The sequence below is a fragment of the Pyrgilauda ruficollis genome, unplaced genomic scaffold, assembly GCF_017590135.1.
Source record: "Pyrgilauda ruficollis isolate IOZ18807 unplaced genomic scaffold, ASM1759013v1 scaffold25, whole genome shotgun sequence".
NCBI classification, from domain to species: domain Eukaryota; kingdom Metazoa; phylum Chordata; class Aves; order Passeriformes; family Passeridae; genus Pyrgilauda; species Pyrgilauda ruficollis.
Window position 1 is genome coordinate 3,696,139 of NW_024523822.1, and position 19,346 is coordinate 3,715,484.

Consider the following 19,346-nt stretch of genomic DNA (forward strand, 5'->3'; position numbering starts at 1 on the left):
AAACATAGCTCACAACAACAGGACTGGCCAGTTAATTGCTTCTTCTCTAAAACAAATCTGAACAGGATGCCTTGACTTGAAAACTGTGTCTCAGGTCTGGCAGCTGCAGCTTTTTAGACAAGTCCATATGCCCTTGATGGTATATGGTATTTGCCTTCAAGGTCTTTTCACACACAACATCCCAAAAATCTGCAACCTTCAAGGCACCACACTGTCAAATCCCGTGGCTTTGTGCTAAATTTCTGAAGAGATATATAGCAGAGGATTTTTAGCGCTACACAGATCCCAATAGCACAAAGCAATGGGTTTGTATTGCAATTTGGTCTAACCCCATTTGTGAAAGGATGATTAGCCAACACCCGTCTGAGACAGTCTGACTGTCCGCATTGTGTTCCTGTTAATTCCAGACAAGTGCAGACAGAGACTACTGAATTGTCCTAGATGAGAATTCCTACACAGGAGAGCAAAGTTACCTAAAGCTTCATATATGTTCTTGGTGTCTGTGGTGCAGTGCTTGCATGACAGTCACAGAGAACTAAGGTGAGCTTTAACTGATAGCTGGAGAACTTCATCCATTCAAGCACCAGATGATTTAGTTAGTACAAGTCTATCAGGTTGCTGCTGCCCTTCAGAAGATGGCTCTCTTGGACTGACAAAGAAGCAGAAACAGCTAGAGCAAGACTTGCCAACCCCCTGTGGGTACTACAGCTGTAGAAGACAGAAACTGTTGATACGGTGGTTTCACCATAGCTGGCAAACACTGCCAATAGTGTTGAAACACCTTTCCGAAGCTTTCTGCTCTTAATACTAGCCTCAGTTGATCACAGCAAAAATCCTAGGGATTAGTGTAATGACAATGATAAAAAACAAGATAAGAATGTTTTCTATTTCTGTACTGACTCTATGAAGGGATATGATGGGCCTGAAATTTTCTTTTTGTTCAGTATCATCTCCCTCAGAGAAGGGTATCAAGCATAAAGAGAATAAGATAAAGCAAGTATACTAAGACATTTCCTCCAAACATGTTGTAGACTCAATTCATTTGCAGCTCATTCATAAATTAAACCACAGTAATATCTGTGTATAAGAACAATTTTTCTTCCACCAGTACTTCTAACTTCCTACTGAACTTATGCAAACTTCCAGCAAGCAGAATATCCACAATGAGGAATTCCAGAGCTTAAATACATACTGCTTAAAAACTGTGTGCTTTAGACCTACCAACTTCTGGGAGATGTCTAGGTATTTTTCTTTCCCAAAAGCATGTTGAGTAATGGGTAGCCTTTACGCACTATTTCAGGGATTCCTTGCTTATACTGTTTCAGGGATTCCTTGCTTATGCTGCAGAGTCCTGGATTTTAAGTCACATTTAACCCCACACTTGGGTCAAGCACCTAACAACCTCAAAGACCAACATATGCTCCTCTTGTTTCTCTCTGTCTCCAAGAGCTGATCAGTTAATCCTAAGGAAATGCACTAACTTCCCTGAAATGTTTATTATATCACAAATTTTCAGACAAGAATTTAATCAGTAGCAGTTGGACAAGATGTTTACTTATTAACAGATTCTCCAACTCTCCAGTAGATTGCGCAAGGGAGAGTATAGGAAACCAAATACACAATAAAAAAAGCAGCCCCATCACAGGTGACACCAATATGTAGGTGAACTGACTTACATATTAACACTGCAGTGAAGGAATAATAATGAAGTTTTGTTTTATTTAGTACGCTTCATGCTGGTTATTCAATCAGATCCTCCACAGGCACAAATATTTTCACAGTTTATAGGAATAAGTCATCTCCACTTACGCTTTACTTTCATTAAGTACTGACTTCTCAAACAAAATTTATACTATTTTTAAAGAGGTTACTTTAAGAATTTATATTGTTATGCAGTTGAATAAAAGCCTGCCTTACCTAAAATGAAAGATAACAAATAACTAATTCACATAGTCAGGCTTTCCATTAAAACACAGAGCCTACATTCAATGGCAAAATTATCTTGAAATAAAACCAAAATATTTACCTTCCCATTCTGCTGGAAAGTCACCAATTTGATACTGATATGCTTCATGATTTACCGCTTCTACAAATCTTCTTTCCGGTATAACCTGCCCTAAAGCAGAAAAAAAAGAAGGAAAGATACATATATTTATATTATATATTTTATATATAATTTTATATAGTTACATAAAAATATATATTATAAAATATTTAATTATACGTACATATTTTCATATAATAGGTATTTTATATTATGTATTTCTATATAAATTTATAATTGCTGATCACCTTATCATTTTGAAAGAATGTATTTATTCACATGAGTCCAATGACATACAGGATGAAAATGAAAGATTAAAATACTGAGAAAATTATTACCATCTAGGTGTCAATTTGAAATGTTATATTTCAGTAACTTCAAGAAAAGCATCCATGTTCTATTTTGAAGCTGATTTGTATTATTGATGATGAAAAACAGCACTCAAAGTTCACTGGCTAGGTTTGCAAAGCCATCAGGCCACATCATCTCCAATCACTGGCACCTGCCTTGTGCTTGTGAGATTTTTCACAACTGCCTATAAACTAAATAAAATATATTTTCTTTGTTAAAACCCAAAAACCAGAAGGTAGGAATCTGATAGGGAACACTCAGTATATTGAAAGGGAGACAGTGTGGGGTGCCTGAATCTACATCCCACTTTCTGATTCTATTACTACCAAAGAAGAATTAAAAACTTCGAACTGAAAGGTGGTACACAGCAGATTGACTGTCAGATATTATGCTACTGTATGGAGAAAGAGTATTTTAATTTGCTTTTTACATTAGCAGGTACTGGAAATATATGCAAGGTTCCCATCCCTCACAGGGAAAAATCCAACAGTATTCCCTAGGCTCTTTCTACCAGCTTCTTCTCTTCCTGGGGTGCTGATATGGAGAAATTTGACATTTTGAGGAAACATTAAGTATATCTGCATAAAATATTTTATTTCATAATGAAGTGATTAATGCAGTTCATTCCTTCGGTATGCTTCAACAAGTATTTCAACTGAAGTTATTTTAAAACTGATACCAGTTGGGACTTGGAACCATTAGTAGCTAAACCCCACACTATTATTCATTATTAAGTATTTAATACAGTAAAATAAGAACTTATATATAATGTGAAATTCCTCTTCTAAGATTTTTCTTTAGCTTTATATTTTATTTTTAAGCAATGCAACATTTTTATTTTTTCAAGATATGCCATCAGGCAAAGAATATTGTGTAGAATGCCTTAGTCTTCAAAATTAGATATTTTTAATCAGTGTTGGAAGTTATACAATTGATACTTATTTGCTTTATAAGTATACAATTCCTATAAGCTGATGAAATTATAGTTTGTACCTAGCTGTAACGTAATTTTTTTTTTCAACAACACCATGGATGATTTAATTTCTTACACTGTTCATCTACAAACCAAAACAAAACTACAGAATTACTTTCGTCCCATGCAGAAGATTTCCAGAAAAGCTAAAGAGGCATCTAATTAGGGCTGATCCCATACCAGTCTCAGAAAAAAACACTCTTCTCCAATCTTGTAAAGTTACTAAACTTTACTGTTAGAACAGCACCTCTCAAAAAACTGCCCTTAATTTGAGTATTACACCATCTGAATAAATCAGCATTAGTAAGAGTAGTGAAGAACTGTTTTTTTCTAACTGCCACCACAACTTGTGACTGGTATTATTAAACAAAATATTCCACTTCTTATTCTGCTGCAAGCTTTCATAAAACTCACGTAAAAACTCATCCTCCAGATCCCACAGTCAAACCACACTGCAGAGCCAAACTCAGAAATTATTCCCCAAATGTGTTATTTTGAGTACTGCTGGTGGCTTTTAAGCCTCTCTGCATTTGTGATGCACACATGACACTAATTAACTTCAACTGCCTGATTTGCCTTGTCCCCTAGGTTTTTTTTGGCAGACCACCACTGACAAATAATTTACATAGGCTTGTGGAGGGAAGATCACACTGAGGCCTCTTTAGATATAATTAAAACATTTTACACTTTAGGGAAATGTTTTTCATACTAAAGATTGACTTTATTGACTATTTGTTTCCTATTAATTCATCCCCATATTTTCAAACAATTACTTGGGTCTTTGCTACAGCAATGCAAGAAACTTCACTTGTAAGAGCATACGTATGAAGCAATTAAAAATAGCACTATAAGAACAGTTTTAACTTTAAAATTAACCTCATTTTCATGTGACCACTGGATGTTAGAGACACTGAAGAACCATTAGTGCTTCAAGTTGGAATTATATACATAGCACAATATATCCAACTGAGTCTTAAAAAATAGCAGGTCACTTCAGAAAGAATTTAGCAGATGGACAGAACAGTAACGTAGAATATCAGATACAACATCATTCACACTGAACACCAAAGTAGCCAAGATTTGCATGAGTTTTCAAGCAGGCAAAAGAGCCAAGAAGATTACCTAATTGATCTTTCAGCAAGTGATACAGTATTTACATATGTTACATTTATACATTTTCTCACTTACATATTTTCTCAAAACCTTTCAGTCACAGTCTGTTGAAAAACCAATGCTTCATGACTGAAGTGAATTTGTATAAAACCCCCAAAACAGAAGTGTTTAGCAGAAGTTTGTGGCCTGATGGCATAAGAAGGGGATAGTCAAAGCCAGCACAGGAAATACTTGGTGAAACATAAAGGGGTAGCCAATGGCATAATTGGCATAAGCAGTTTCTAACTTTCTACAGCCTTATCTATACACTAAGGAGTCCAGAAACCAGGCTATATTTTTATAAAAAACCCCATAATTAACAGTAGATATGTACAGATGTTATAAAATTAATATTTTAATTTTTCAGTAACTTCTAATGAAGAGTGCTTCTATGGGCAAAATATCCTAGTTAATCCACAGCAGTCATTAAACATTCTATATATGTACTTACATTTAGAAAAAGCCATTGAAGAACCTTTCACATGAAAATAATGAATCCCAAAATTGTTGTGTTCTATAAACAAATTATTACTATTCTGACACCAATTAAAAAAAAAAAAATTATACACACTAGTCTAAATATCTTCAGGAGCCCTGATTGATTTTCACTGTTTACGAAAGCATTATTTGGAAAAGAGTTCCTGTTAACCCTTAAACAAGTTTGTACAATGTTTGCTAAACAAACTATGGCACATATAATGAGTGAAAGCAGAAATGGGACCAGAAATAAGGAACTGGATGTTTCTGATAACTGAACTGAGCTACCTGAACAAGAGCCCCTGCAAGATATAAAATATTGGCATGTTTTGCAGTCAGCAAATGGAAACAGGATCTGCCTCTCACACACTACTATGTGAAAATAATAATTGCCATTCAAAATGAATGAACATCAGATGTTCATGAGAACTTAGGACCAGGACTCTTTTGGCTGGCTGATTTGCAACGTCTGCATGCTAAGAGTCCATGGAAGAAACACTGCACTAAGATGGTTTTTTTTAATGCACAGACTGAACTTGCAGCCTTTGTGAATTTAAGGCAATTGGCCTAAATTCCAGTTTGCACAGCAGTGCTCTGAACTCCATTATGAAAGACACATTTCTAAAGTACACTTTTTTTACCGAAGTGCTATGTAATTTGAAGAGATTAAATCATACTTCATTCACTAAGAGCCTATTATTTCCTTGTCAGCAACCCAACATAAACTTCACCTACTCAAAATAAAGGCTTCCAAAATTTTTTTCAGCAGTATCTTATAAAACTCAAGGAATAGGTCACCCATTTCTTTCCTGTTTGGTAACCACCAAATAAACTGTAGTTTTTGCTAAATGTGAAGTAGCACTTAAATTACCAAAGCAACTGAGCAGTTCTTCATATCAAGCAAAGGAAGAAATACTTCTTTAAAAGTAACAAACATGGATTTCTGTATCTATAGGCTACAGGAGCAGCCCACCACTGTCAGAACAGGGTTAAGAGTTTTCATCTCCACTGAAGAAGGAAAAAAGGTTTGTTATAAAAGACAACCCTTTTAAAGGTATTAGTTTGAGAAAGCCACTATCTTTTCTTTGCATAGATTTTTAGCTAAGGGAGTCTGTTCACTGATGACTGCGTTTATGTTAACTCGTGGTCATATTTCCAGTGTTTCTGCAATAATTATCTTTACCTTAGGAAAGACATAAATATTTTAAAATAATATCTTTTTCCCAAAAGAATTATGTTTTTTTTTCCAAATTTAGACTTCTATGAGGTTAATTAACTTTTGCTTAGTGACAAATTAATAACTTCTAACAGTTCATTATATTCATTCATACAATACATACAGTATCCTGAAATACAAAAAAGTATTTGCACCTAACATCTATTACTTACAGATGTACTTATATTTTCTCCAATAAATTACACACTTGAAATAATCTATAATGCTTTATGCTTTATAAAATCATAACAGAAACACACTTTAACTTTTAAGAGCCAGCAAGGCCACAGATGTTTGATGGTTCTGATTTCCATTAACCTGAAATGAACCAGATCAGTGATTTCCAGTTCTACAACAATGCAGGATCAAGCAATACTAAACTTGTTAAGTGCTGACTCAGCAAATGCACAAAAGTTCTAAATACCAGGGACTCACAGTCAAGAACTGTGTTTCAATTTTGCTACTTATATTTACATTTTAACAGCAATACATTTGGCTTTCCTGAGTTGTCTGCAAGTACTAATTTATTCTCTAAGCAAGACGTGTTTCCTCAGACTTCTACTGAAAATTTGAAGCCAGGGAAATTGCTTCTACTTTGGGAATGTATACTGTTTGCTTTTTGGGAATTTTACTGTTCAAAGAAAAAGACTGACATACACTACAAACATCACAGTCCCTTTTCACTTACCAAAAGGACTGCCAGCTGACAAAGTCAGTAACTTCCTCTGGGATCAGTCCCATGGAGTTCGTGTATGTTCACACAAATCTCACTTTTTGAAAATCTGCTGTATCTTAGACTGTGGCAGTAATATTTGTTCAAGAAACAATTTCCTCCAAGGGACAGACAAATCCCTCTGCTAAATATTCACTGCCATTGTAGCCCCTGGGCTCTCTTAATCTGGCTGCAGGATGCAGCACCACCAGTTCCCACTCCCTGCTCACTGGAAAGCCTTATATCTTCCTCCTCCATCTGCAAAGCCTGTGTCTTTAAAAAGAAGTACTGTTTTGTAAATGAGTCTATAACAAGCCTACTAGAATTACACAACATTACATTCTTTTGGGAACACAAGTGCAAATGATACTAGTACAAATGACAGTTCCATGGAGAGCTGATGGAAGCTGGAAGCTCAGTGGTCTGTCACAGAGACGCTTTCTTCCAGTCATTCTTTCAGTTTCTTTTGGTCTATCAGATTCAAGAAAGGCTTTTCTACCAATTATTGTTAAAATGTTAATAAATCCAAGAATGAGGTGCTTAATTTATTCTATAAATGTATGGAAATGGCTTAAAATGGGAACTTAGCATGTATAAAGGGAATTTAGCAAGTAGATAGAAAGTATCTTGTACTCTTATAAAAACATAAGGCAGGGAGATAAAAAGGTAACGATACAGGGAAGAGAAACAGGCATGTGACAGCAAGAGCATGAATTGTAAATAAAATGAAAAGAAAGTCACAGCTGTGAAGAACATCCATTCTGCAATATGACCCAACACAGCAGTGTTGTGGACTGGTTTGGATGATTCATTACATTTCAATTAGAAATGAATTTTCAATGAATCTTTTGCAAAAACTCATTTATCATCTCCACTTTTTCCAGAAGAAACAGAATTATTACAACTAACTGCACATACATTCTCAGGGTACTAATGCTACTTTTGGGTGTTAGAATATTTTAATGAATTTTACAGAAGGACTACAGGTGTGAGATTTGCAAAGAAAATTCAGTCTTATACGAGGTCTGAACACAATTATAGCAAATACTGTACTGCACTTGAAGGATTAAAGAATACTGGTACTACTATTTTACTGTGTTTGCTTTTCATTGTGGAGGTTAGGGAAGAACATTCACCTGTTTCAGCCACAGTCAACCTAATAGTGAAACTTCTGAAGAAAAGTTAGCTAAAGTCCTTGAGATGTATTACCCACTTAATGTACATGCATATCCTACAAACATTTAAAGAGCCTTAAATGTTATTCTTTTTCCTACAAAATGGCAGCTTTCATCTATACAGAAATAAAGAATGTTTAGTTTATTTGGTTAGAGTTCTGAAATAAACAAGTATTTCAAAGGTACTTTTAAAAGCAATGTTAAACAACACATACTTGAAAGCAATATTTTAGTTGATTAATAGTAATGTAAAATCATTTACCATGCAACAGGTTGTTGTTTTGGTTGTTGATTTTTTTTTTTTTTTTAATACCCTAGCTTCACATTGTTAGGTTACTTTCAAAGCTCTCTTCAAAAGTTTGTTTCCTTAGGCTGTCCTGTGTGCACATACCCATCAGTTAAGGTACTTTCCAGCAACACTGATCTGGAGAAAAAAACCCCATAGTTCAGCTGATTTTGGTGGGCTCAGAGTGGTGTAGGTGGTGAAGAAATAAAAAAAGTCTTCACATATCCAAGGAATTGCAGCAATATCTGCTCTGCTTTCAAACCTATTTTGAGCAGAAAAAAAAGTGCAACAGCTGAGAACAAGGACTAACCGTAAGTTGAGGCTTTTTACATCTGAGTCAACCCATTATTTTATTTTATTTTCCTACCCAACTCTCAGACTTTGTGTGGTCTCTTTTCAAGTTAAAATGATCAAATGCATACACAAAAAAGCAACACAGAGTTGACAGTTTTCCCTGTTCTCGTTCCACAGTCTCAGCTTGAGTAAATTGTAGACTAAACAGAAAAAACTGAGGTTTATGTGCTTTCACAGTATGTAGGTAGATACCTAATCATCAAGTCCTTGAATACCTATTTGAGCACTTATTGATTTAAGAGTATTGCACCAGGTGCAACTATTGTAGTAGTTGTCAATAAGTTTATACAAAAATTTCTATGTGAAAGCATTTACCCTGATGCCAGAGAAAGAAAAGAAGCATGACCACTTTTGGATGGTGACCTTTAGAATTGTATCACTTGTAATAACTGTAATACAAGTGTTTGTACTGTAAATGCAGTAAACTGTAAACACAGAGTTTACAGCTACCAAAAATACAAGCTGTGACACTTATAAACTCTATAACAAAACAATTTCACTTCTTTATACATTAAAGACTAGTAGGTTCCTAAACCTACTGGTAGTAAAATTAAAAACAGTTACTCTATTATGCTTTATCAATTTAATCTCTAAAATGCAAACTCTCAGAAATAGAGACACTTAGAGATTTTCATTATTGCAAACTTGCTCAATTAACCTAATTAGCATTTTAATTCATTCTTTGGTGTGAGCAGCTAAGATCCCTATGTCTTTGCATTAAGATGTCACACAAGCACTTTAATTCTTAAATATCAAAATCACATGACTTGCGTCTCACCATACTAAACTCTGTATTGTCCAGCTACGGAGAACTCCCTTTTTAGTTTCTGCAACACTTGAGTGCCTACTGACCTCAAAACTCATATGTGTTGACCTTCCTTAACTGCAGCAAAGGATGGGAGCAATGCAGACTACAAACTATGAGGAAAATGCTTCTGGACACAGCTTAGATGTGTGTAGCTGCCTTGTGGTGCATTGAGAGCTACAGGCAGAAATCTCTAACATCAAGATTATAGAAAACATCTCAACACTGAACTTCTCCACAGTCTTAAGATGCACAGATATTCAGAAACAAAGTTGTCAACGGATTGACAACAATGATAGTGTTTACTGCTTCTATTAAAAAAAAAGATACTTCAGAAATATTTGACCTCTTCCTTCTCCTGCACTCTTTCTTCCATAAAAACAGAAATGGACAGAAATATACAAAATGTTGTAACCAATGAAGATAACATTTGTTATATTCTATCATAGTATTTGTCTCAATAGCATTTCTTACTAAATGTTTTGGTAACATGAATTTGGTTTTTTGACTGCTTTTTTTTTTTTTTTTTTTTTTTGCATATGATGAACATAATGAGACTTGTTACTCAGACAAATAAACCCAAATCTTACACATTCTCTCCTATCTGTGTATGTGTATGAATGAGAGGGAGCATACCACAGATGAGACGAGATGAGGTGAGATTTTCACCCCTAAAAAGATAATCTATTTTAGTATATTCCAATACTTTTCATTTTCTATCCTGGGAATTTATTATACAATGAAATTACATATATGATAAATCTTCTGCAATTATCAGTAAGAGTCTCGTCTTTCAGTTTAAGGACACTTCTGATTTACAGTTGCATTTTACATACTGTACAGATGACTGTATGTACATTTAAAGATAAAAATTCAAATATCTTTAGTTCAAATCAGTTAAACTGAAAGATCTTTCCTTTCTGGCTGCCTGTATTTCTCTTTAATCGTGGCCAGTATAGGACCTTATTATAAGTAATTTGTTACTATAGAACTGAGGAAAAAATGCTAGCCTCACAAGTTTTGTCATTTTTCCCCCCACTTCCCCCGCAGGCTGCTATTGTTGATGGCCTTTATGGAAATATAAATTCAATCAGCAGCTGCAAATTTCATGAGATGTCCATCTTCATGCTGAAATTCTAACTGAGTGTCAAAACAATCTGTGGATTTCTCCCTGATGAATTGTAAATTTCTGCAATTTTCCCATGTTAGAATTTGAGCTGCACTAAAATAGAGCCAGCCCAGATATAGTGCCTGCCAGATTGAGACATGTAATCTTCCCCTTCATTATCTCAACTCAGACATTGAAAGGGTTAAAAATAACCCACAAAAATTTATGTTTCTTTTTTATTTTACATAAAAAATAAATCCTATTTTTCTTTTTAGAAGAAAAATAAAAAGGCCTTCAAAACACTCCAAATACTCTCAAATCACTTATTTGAACCTGCTGTTCATTTGACAGTATTTTGCAGTGATAAACTCTCAGAAAGTAGCTGCAATAGAATTTAAAGAATTTCCTGTGGTGCCAAAATAGTTATTACAGATAGTACGTTTCTTCTAAGTCCCAGCTCATATTAAATGTTGATGGAAAACAGAAAATAGATGCATAAATTACAAAAATCAAAACTTCAGTACAGTTTCGTACTGCTTACTGTTTTCTGAATACAATAAAACAAAATAACATTTCTCATTTAATTACTGTTTCTTGTAGTAGCTTAGGAGGCACACATAGCTTACCAAGTATATTATAGCAGTTCAAATATTTTGCTTTAGAGAAATATTTGTTTCTCTCTTCTGTAGGCACTGACATGAAATCTATGAAACAAAACCACCTAACAGATTTGCAAGCAAACTAATTAGTCTGTTTAACATATAGAAAAGAAGTAAGAAATATTCACAGAGAGAAATTCACTATTAGTGATGGTTCATCTATTCATATAGTTGAAAACTAACTGACTTTCTGTTTATTTTCTTCTCTCTGGGATAAATATTGTGGTGGGATGGGTGAAGGGTTTACTGAACTGCACTGACCATCACTGAAAAGAATGATACTGTATTGGATGTTTCTGTACAAATACCACATCCTAAAACACAAGACCATCTTTAGAGAAAATTCAAATGGGCATCTTGTTTTGTATACACCAAGATTCCAGTTCATTATCAGAATGAGGAAGGAAACCTAAAAGTGAGCTACAGAGTAATTCCATTGCAAAACACTTTCAATGTACTGCAGTTTGACCACTTTATCATTTCTACTTCTTTTATCACATCATTTCCTCCGCTGAGCCATTCCACATTCCCTGCCCCCTCCTTCAGTTACCTGCCTGCATTCTGGTTTATGTGATCTGGAATGACCTGAGAGATGATCACAATTCCAAACACTCAAAACTGATCTGCACACTTTCCCTGATTAGTTTCTTAAACTTGAGTATAATTCACCGATTTAAAAACCAATAAATATGCAAGAGCACTAGTCTATGTCAAAAATAAGGTTAGTCTTCAAAAAACACCTAAGGAAAGAATGCTGGTATGCAGCTGGAAAAGGACTTGCACTAGTTAAGTAAAATCTTATGCTCTGGCAAACAGGTAGGCCAGAGGGGCATGTTGCTCAGAGGAAAATCACTGGACTTCCTACATTTACTAAACTGACCCTTATAAACTTACCATTCTTAGAATGTTTCCTGCTCAGCATGACAAAAACGGCCCTCAACTTTGCTAAAAATGTTATTTTGACAGAACTCTGATTTAGTTTCATTGAGTTACAACACCCAGATCAAACAATCTTGATACTTTCACTTTTAGCTGTCATATACTTATTAGCTTTAACAGCAAAACAAAGACACACACTAATCTCTCCTCTAATACAAGTAATTTTATATAGTTAAGCAGGTGTTCTGTCCCACATGGTTTCCAGTCACAAGTTTTAGCTATAAATTCTGCTTGGGTAGGTAGCAAGAGAGGTAATTACTGAATGTATTATAATAGCTTTCATTGTAACAGATTCGTGAATATTATTTGGTTATTTTTATCTGTGGAGCCTACCAGAAATGAAGGTAGGCATAACAAGAAAATCTAGTTCTATTTCTTAAAATATTGAGAGTACTGCTTATAAGAGTTTGTAATAATTTCAAAGCACAGGAACAAAGAATCCTTCTTAACTGTGTTAATCATTGTATAATAGCTGGCCTCTTTACAATTTAACTTTATTTTGTATTATTTCAAAACCTCACAATTTCTCAACAACAATTACTTCTATTTTATCCACATCTTCCAAGTTCTAGGCCATGACACCTTATTAAAGCGCAGGGTGTTGAAGTACTTCCAAAGGAGTACTCAACTTCCATTGAGTCCATGAAAATGCAGAATTTTCCAATTCATGTGTGGAGTCGGGTTTGCTAATCTCTAGGCATCCTACCAAAACTGAAAACACCAAAGTAATTCTAAACTTAAGGAAGTAAATGAAAACTGAAAACAGTGTTAATAAGCTTACAATAATACACAAAAAAACACACAGCAGTACAAACCCAACTGTGATCCTTTAAAAACTAGTACGATCTATGTATTTCCCCAATGCCATCTTCTGCACTGTAAAGCCACCGAAGAAGTGTGATTCCCTTTTCCTTCCAATATAACCTAAGATGACACTAAACTTGTACTTTGGCAAGGTATCAGAAGTACCACAAATAAACAAAAATTGTAACTTTTATGGTATTAAGATACATCACTTGCAGATTACATTACTTTCAGCCCACACTGAAAGCTTTGCTCTTAATAACACCTCCTGCACATGCATGCATAGAAGTTCATGAAGATTTCTTTTCTCACCTTCTTCCTAAGACAACTAGAAAAGTATGTAAATGGCAAGACTACTTAAAAAGGTTGAGAGCACTACTACCTTATGAAGCTGATTTTTAAAATATAGCATAATCATTGCTAATACTGGAAGCAAGCAAAAGTGAAGTGAATAATAATAAAAAACCAAAAGATCCATTACTTTCTCATCCAAAGTATTCTGTTGCAAGGCAATCCCTATGTAATCTAATCATTCTGTTCAAAAAACTTGAAAAATATCTTGTTGAAAACTGCTGTGAAGTTTAACCAAGTCTTATAAACCAAACAATAAACAGTTTCCAAAGCAGGCACATGCAGTGGTTAAAACTGTATTATTTGGAGGACAGCCAGTTGATTCACCATGGGCATAAAACACACACCCTCTCTGGGAATATGAACTCTCGCATGTTCTACGTGGCCTTCACCGTTTATGGCACTTTGACAAGGAAGCAGGGATGTGATACATAAAGAATACTGCAACAGTGGCCAGTTGTCCAGTGCCATAACCTTGTACCTAAATTCTCAGAAAAAGATTGCGGAAAAACACTTGGACACCAGCAAGAAGAGAAAAAAGAAACATTACAGTTCTTACCATTGAGAGAGAAGGAAACAGAATCACAGTATTCCCATCAGCTGATGGATCCCTAGAGAAAAATTGTCATATTAACCCAATAAAGTCCCAGGGAAATTAAAAAGTGAATGGAAATATCAGCTTATCCCTCAGGCAAAACCTGATTCATTTCTAGAATTCTATAAGCATTGCTTAGATATAATTGCATCTATAATAACACTGCATCATCCCTAATATACACAAGGTTTATAATTTAAAAGGAAACATGGGTAATATCCATCCTCCCCAAAAAATTTCTCAGTAGAAATAGAAATCTGTGTGCAAGTTTCCAGAAATGCTTGTGTTCCAGACCTCTGAACCATTAGCAAAACTGTAAGAATAATCATGTTGCTCAGTGTTCTCCAGTATCAGTATTTCTGATAGCCTCGAAAGCCTCATCTGGAGTGATGCCATGCTTATTAATGCATAATCAAGTAAACATTATCCTTTTTCTGTTATTCTGTACATTAAGTGTAATTTTCAAATGTTTTCCATCAATGAGATGATCAACAAAAAGTATTTAGAATCACAAAAAGATCCTAAAGAGGCTATGCACACACAGTATGAGAGTTCTCTACAGCTTGATGTAAAAGAAAAAATATAATCACTAAACAATTTCTAGGTATCTGCCACCAAATCCATGTTCATTAATATTTACAACTGCATTCCTACTCCCCACTAAAACTAGCACAAGTTTCCATGTCTTTCTGGACTTACTCAAAGATTAGGTCAAACTGCTTTGTTATTTGCCTGTTTTCTCTTGACAAAGGGAAAAAACCCAACTAACCAACTACCATCAAAAACTGTTTCACAGTTGTTTCCTATGACATTGCATCTCCTCTACACAAACTTCCCCCGCTCAAGGGCAAGTCTTACAAATTTAGCAGTCAACAATGCAGACAGAGATGTTAAAGACTCTCTAATTTATCTTCTAATCTGCATCACAAATAGGAGGTTCAGAGGTTTCTTTCTCCTACAGAGAAAGTATCGAAAAGAAAGCACTGAAAAGGAAATCAGGAGTGTGGACTTCTTTGTATGGATTCTCCCATCCAGGGCTTTCTACACCTTTGGAATAAAAAAGAGGCGAGCATAGGAGACCCACCTTTTTTTCTGAAGGCAAACAGTGGAAGTCCTGTCTATTATATAGGGTAGTACCTACCAGACTAATCCAACATCATATCCTATACATCCATTAGGTAAGTTGTCTCCTAACAATTTTTTTCACCATTTTATTTTCTTTAGCACCTATGAAACATCTATTAGTTACACTATCTAAACACTTACTATACTGAAGAAACTACCAATCATCTTCCTTTTAGTCCACTATTCTGCTGTTTTTCAGATGCAGACATGGTATTTGTTAGGTCTTTATTATACTTTAAAAAATATTCTAATTTAATAGTTATATTGTCCATGTTAAATATATTTTGCATTCTGTCTTCCATTTCACAAGTTGCAGGTTCTTTTTTTCTATGTGGAATTAAGTATTGTATTTCAGTCTTCATTCGCCTTCAGCAATTTTTTACTCATCATATTTACACAAATCCTCAGATGCATCCAATAGCCTCTTTTCTTTTGAGCCAACTTTGTCACTTTTTATACTTTTGGCCAACTTCCTTATGCTGTATGTTTTCCTATTTAGCAATGTCATATTTTTTTAGTCAGCTCAATCTTCCTTCTAGCCTTTTTTTCTCCCAGTTTAGCTGACCTAATTGAAATCATTTCACTCAGTCCAACTAGATAAAACAGGCAGACATATATGCTTACAGATCCAAATCCAGAGCCAATGCATTCTTGAACCTCACTGCATAGAAATGGCACAGTATTTTACAGAAACACCTCAGAATCTCTGCATCTGTGCCTGTTCATTTTAAAAATATATCAGAACCCCATTATCACAATGTCAGTCCAAGAGTTTGCCATCTTATTCATGCAGACTATCCACTCTTGCCTAGAAATTACCTCCTGTAAACTGTTTCAATTCACAAGCAGTTATGAGGTCTTCTATTACATATGATTCTTATGTAAGAGAATGATGAAAACATCATTATTTTAAAACACTAACACTTTAAAATATTAAATAGTGATGATTTAACCCACAGTGTGATCTTTACAGTAACATAAAGGTTTTAGTCTGCCAATAACTCTTAAAAAATAAATCTGAATGCCTTTTGAAAAGACTCAAAATAAAGCAATACTGAGTAAATTACAAACTGCTATCTAAGAACATAAAAATCTCCAAATTTACAGAAATATTGCCTTCGTTGTCTGCAATCTCTTTCAGCATGACAGAAGGCAAACTACAGAACATGCCTTGGGAAACAACCCTGAGAAACAGAGGCAGAGATATGCTGGCTACAGACGAGCTGGTTAGTCAAAAGGGGTAAAATGTTATTGGTACTTGTGAATTGTAACTAAAATTAGGCACAGTGGTTGCTATACTTTTCACAGCTTGAGGGTATGAGGGGGAGGTAGGTGAAAAAGAGAGAATGAATATTAGTGAATACTGCATACATATCATAATTTAAGTGGCCTCTGTAGGGCTACAGAAGTGACAGAAAACAACCTCGCAATTTGAGATAGATCAGTTTTAAATACAAAAGCACTTCTTTCTGAATCAAAACTGTACCAAGAGTCACCTTAGTATAAATAAAATTTAAAAAACCTGAAAAACAATGTATTATGCTGTCAGTTTTAGAAATTACAATTTGCTTCAGAGATTAAACATTCTTCTCCACAATTGAACAGATGGAATTTCTTATTGTTTCTTAACTGGACCAATACTTAAAATATAGTTCAAATTAAACTGAAAGATACTGCCTTCTAAGAGGTGCATAATCCCAAAAATAATGAGTGCTGCAGAGATTGAGCTGACATCATTATATCACATTATACATTTATGCAATATTTAAACTAAATGCTAAAGACTAATAAACAGTGGTTTAATTTGAGGCAAAACACCCACATTTCGTATTGGTAGTTGCCATGAATAAATGGTATTTTGTGTCTCTGTTTAGGAGGAGTCTGTAAGATTTGGCAGTTTTGTATCTGGCAGTTATTTGCTGTAATCTCTTGACTGTTGCTGCTCTGCTTGTTAGTCAACTGGTACTTTTGTCATTTGTATCTAGTCATATTCATTCCTTATTGGTGGAATTGGTTGAACCAATTGGATTGGAAAGGGAGGGATTGGTTGAACCTATAAATGGAGGCAACTCATTCTGGAGTGTTCACCTTTAGTGTCAAACCAAGACAGAAGAGGAAAAAAAAGGAACAAAACATAGTAGCATGAGACTCCTCTAAATCTCAAATGCCAATACACTTCTGCTCACTTTCCCCCTACTGGTTCCAAGACCAGTTATAAATGGACCGAATCACAAATATCAATCACCATCCAACATTAAAGCTCCCACCAAAGAGTGCTTTTAAAAACTTTTCAGTCCTTTTAATGCAATTTGTTTTTTAACTATATTCATTATGAGGAAAATTTCTGATTCGATCTAACCCTTTTCCACCTCTCACCTTATTGCCAATGCTTACTTGCTTGGACTTTCATGGCATTTCTTCTATAAAGACTGTCAACAATACTGCTTTCAAAAAAAACCCAAAAAACACCAGCACCACACCCTTTCTCACCACAGTTGCACTTTCTCTCTATGCTACTTCATTGGCCTCCTGCTTTTTCTGTTGCATCAGCAAGACGAGCTAGAAAAGCCCCAGTGTACTACTGCATTTACAGCAATTGTTTTAACAGCTACTCTCAGAAATATGTAGCTAATAATTACCTTGCAGTACTTACAGGGCAAGTGCCTCAAGGCACTGCCTGTCCTTCATCCCTGCTTGTCTTCCTGTGTTTCACTTCTGGAGACACTGCAATCTTTGCAACACAAACACCCTCCAGACAAGTATTTGTAGTACAGATACCACAACATAAATCCAATCACTTCTACTATTTCTTTCTGATTCAAATTACTGCTAAGCACCCTCCACAGTTCTGCTGAGTTTCCTATCAATGTTCACCCATCTTATACACAGAAACAACAGTTTCTTAACAGTTTAGTCCTGCCTCCTTCTGTTTTACCATCTCTCTCTCACTGGCTTCTCCAAATACATGTATAATTTTCATATTAAAAATCGCATGTCTAAACCATGTATTATTATCCTCCCTTTCCACATATTCTTGATGAATGCCATCATTCTTCTCCTTTCTTTCTGGTACTCAGGATTTCTGTCTAATGTGTAGGTTCCTTCTGCATAAGATATTTTCTGTAGGATCTTCCTGATTTTCCACACTGCTAAATCTGCCATTCAGACACAATTACAACAACATAATTTGCCCATGTCAAGGCATATGCACCCCACCCTACTCATGAGTTTGTAACACTGCTGCAAAGATTGGTTATCTAGTCAGAAACTGTGGGAATTCAATTGTGTCTTTAGACCCCCTACAAGGTTTCTATTTTACACTTGGAGTACAGGGTACTTTGTTTTCAAACTCCTATGCAAGGAGGAGTCTCCACTGTACCCTTCTCCTCTTTCTATAGCCTGAGACATGAGGACTTCAAGCACATAGGGGTCTATATCAATCAAACAAAATGTTTCTATTCACTAAATGGAAGAACTCCATGAATATCCACAAATAATTTCCAAGTTTTCTTTTACCTTCTGTTTGACGTGAAGTATAAAATTTCTACCATGAGTGGGCTGTGGATTTGCTAGTAAGGATAGCCATTACTAACCATATTTATCTACAGTACCTCTTAGGCATCAACTTTAAACACCTTGAATAAAGGCTATCCTTCCATCTCAATGAGCAAGCAGGTACTAGAGATGCAAGACATTGCTGTGGCTCATAGGCATAATAAAAATGTGAAAATATATTTAAACAACACAGATGGGAAAAATAGTACTGCAATACAGAGGAAGATAAAAGAAAAGTAGATATGGCTTTCTTGTTCTTTCCTCAGCAGTACAGAAAATTTTGAAGTAGTTCTACAGCAGGTCTTTTTCTACTATAAGATCAAAAATTTGAAATAACTGTATATAAACAAATACATTTCACTAGCAGCAACTGAACTTCACTATTCTTCCAATTTAATTATTTTTATTCTAGTTCCAGAAGAAGGTGCTTCTTTTCAAGGTTTTTGTTTTTGTGGTTTTTTTGTTTTATAGAATATGGAAGATGGAAAACAGGCATCTACAGATAATGAATCTGCAGTAAGGAGGAAGTTAAATATTTGAGATTTTTCTAACTTACTTTTTTTAAAATTTTTTTTAAAATACCTGAAGGGAGAGAGAAGGGAGCCTGAAGGGAGGCTGACAGAAAAATGAAAAGGAATCATCACTGCTATTGCATTACATTGAGC

General features: G+C 35.0%; 1 protein-coding gene across 1 annotated transcript in view; it reads right to left on the bottom strand.

The window, feature by feature from the left end:
• The window catches only part of NDUFAF2 (NADH:ubiquinone oxidoreductase complex assembly factor 2), a 55,768-nt gene that overhangs the window by 20,408 nt on the left and 16,014 nt on the right, over window positions 1-19,346 (bottom strand). Inside the window, exon 2 of the mRNA XM_041470668.1 lies at window positions 2,027-2,116. Within this exon, the coding sequence (XP_041326602.1) occupies window positions 2,027-2,116 (90 nt within the window). The remainder of the gene's footprint in view (window positions 1-2,026; window positions 2,117-19,346) is intronic.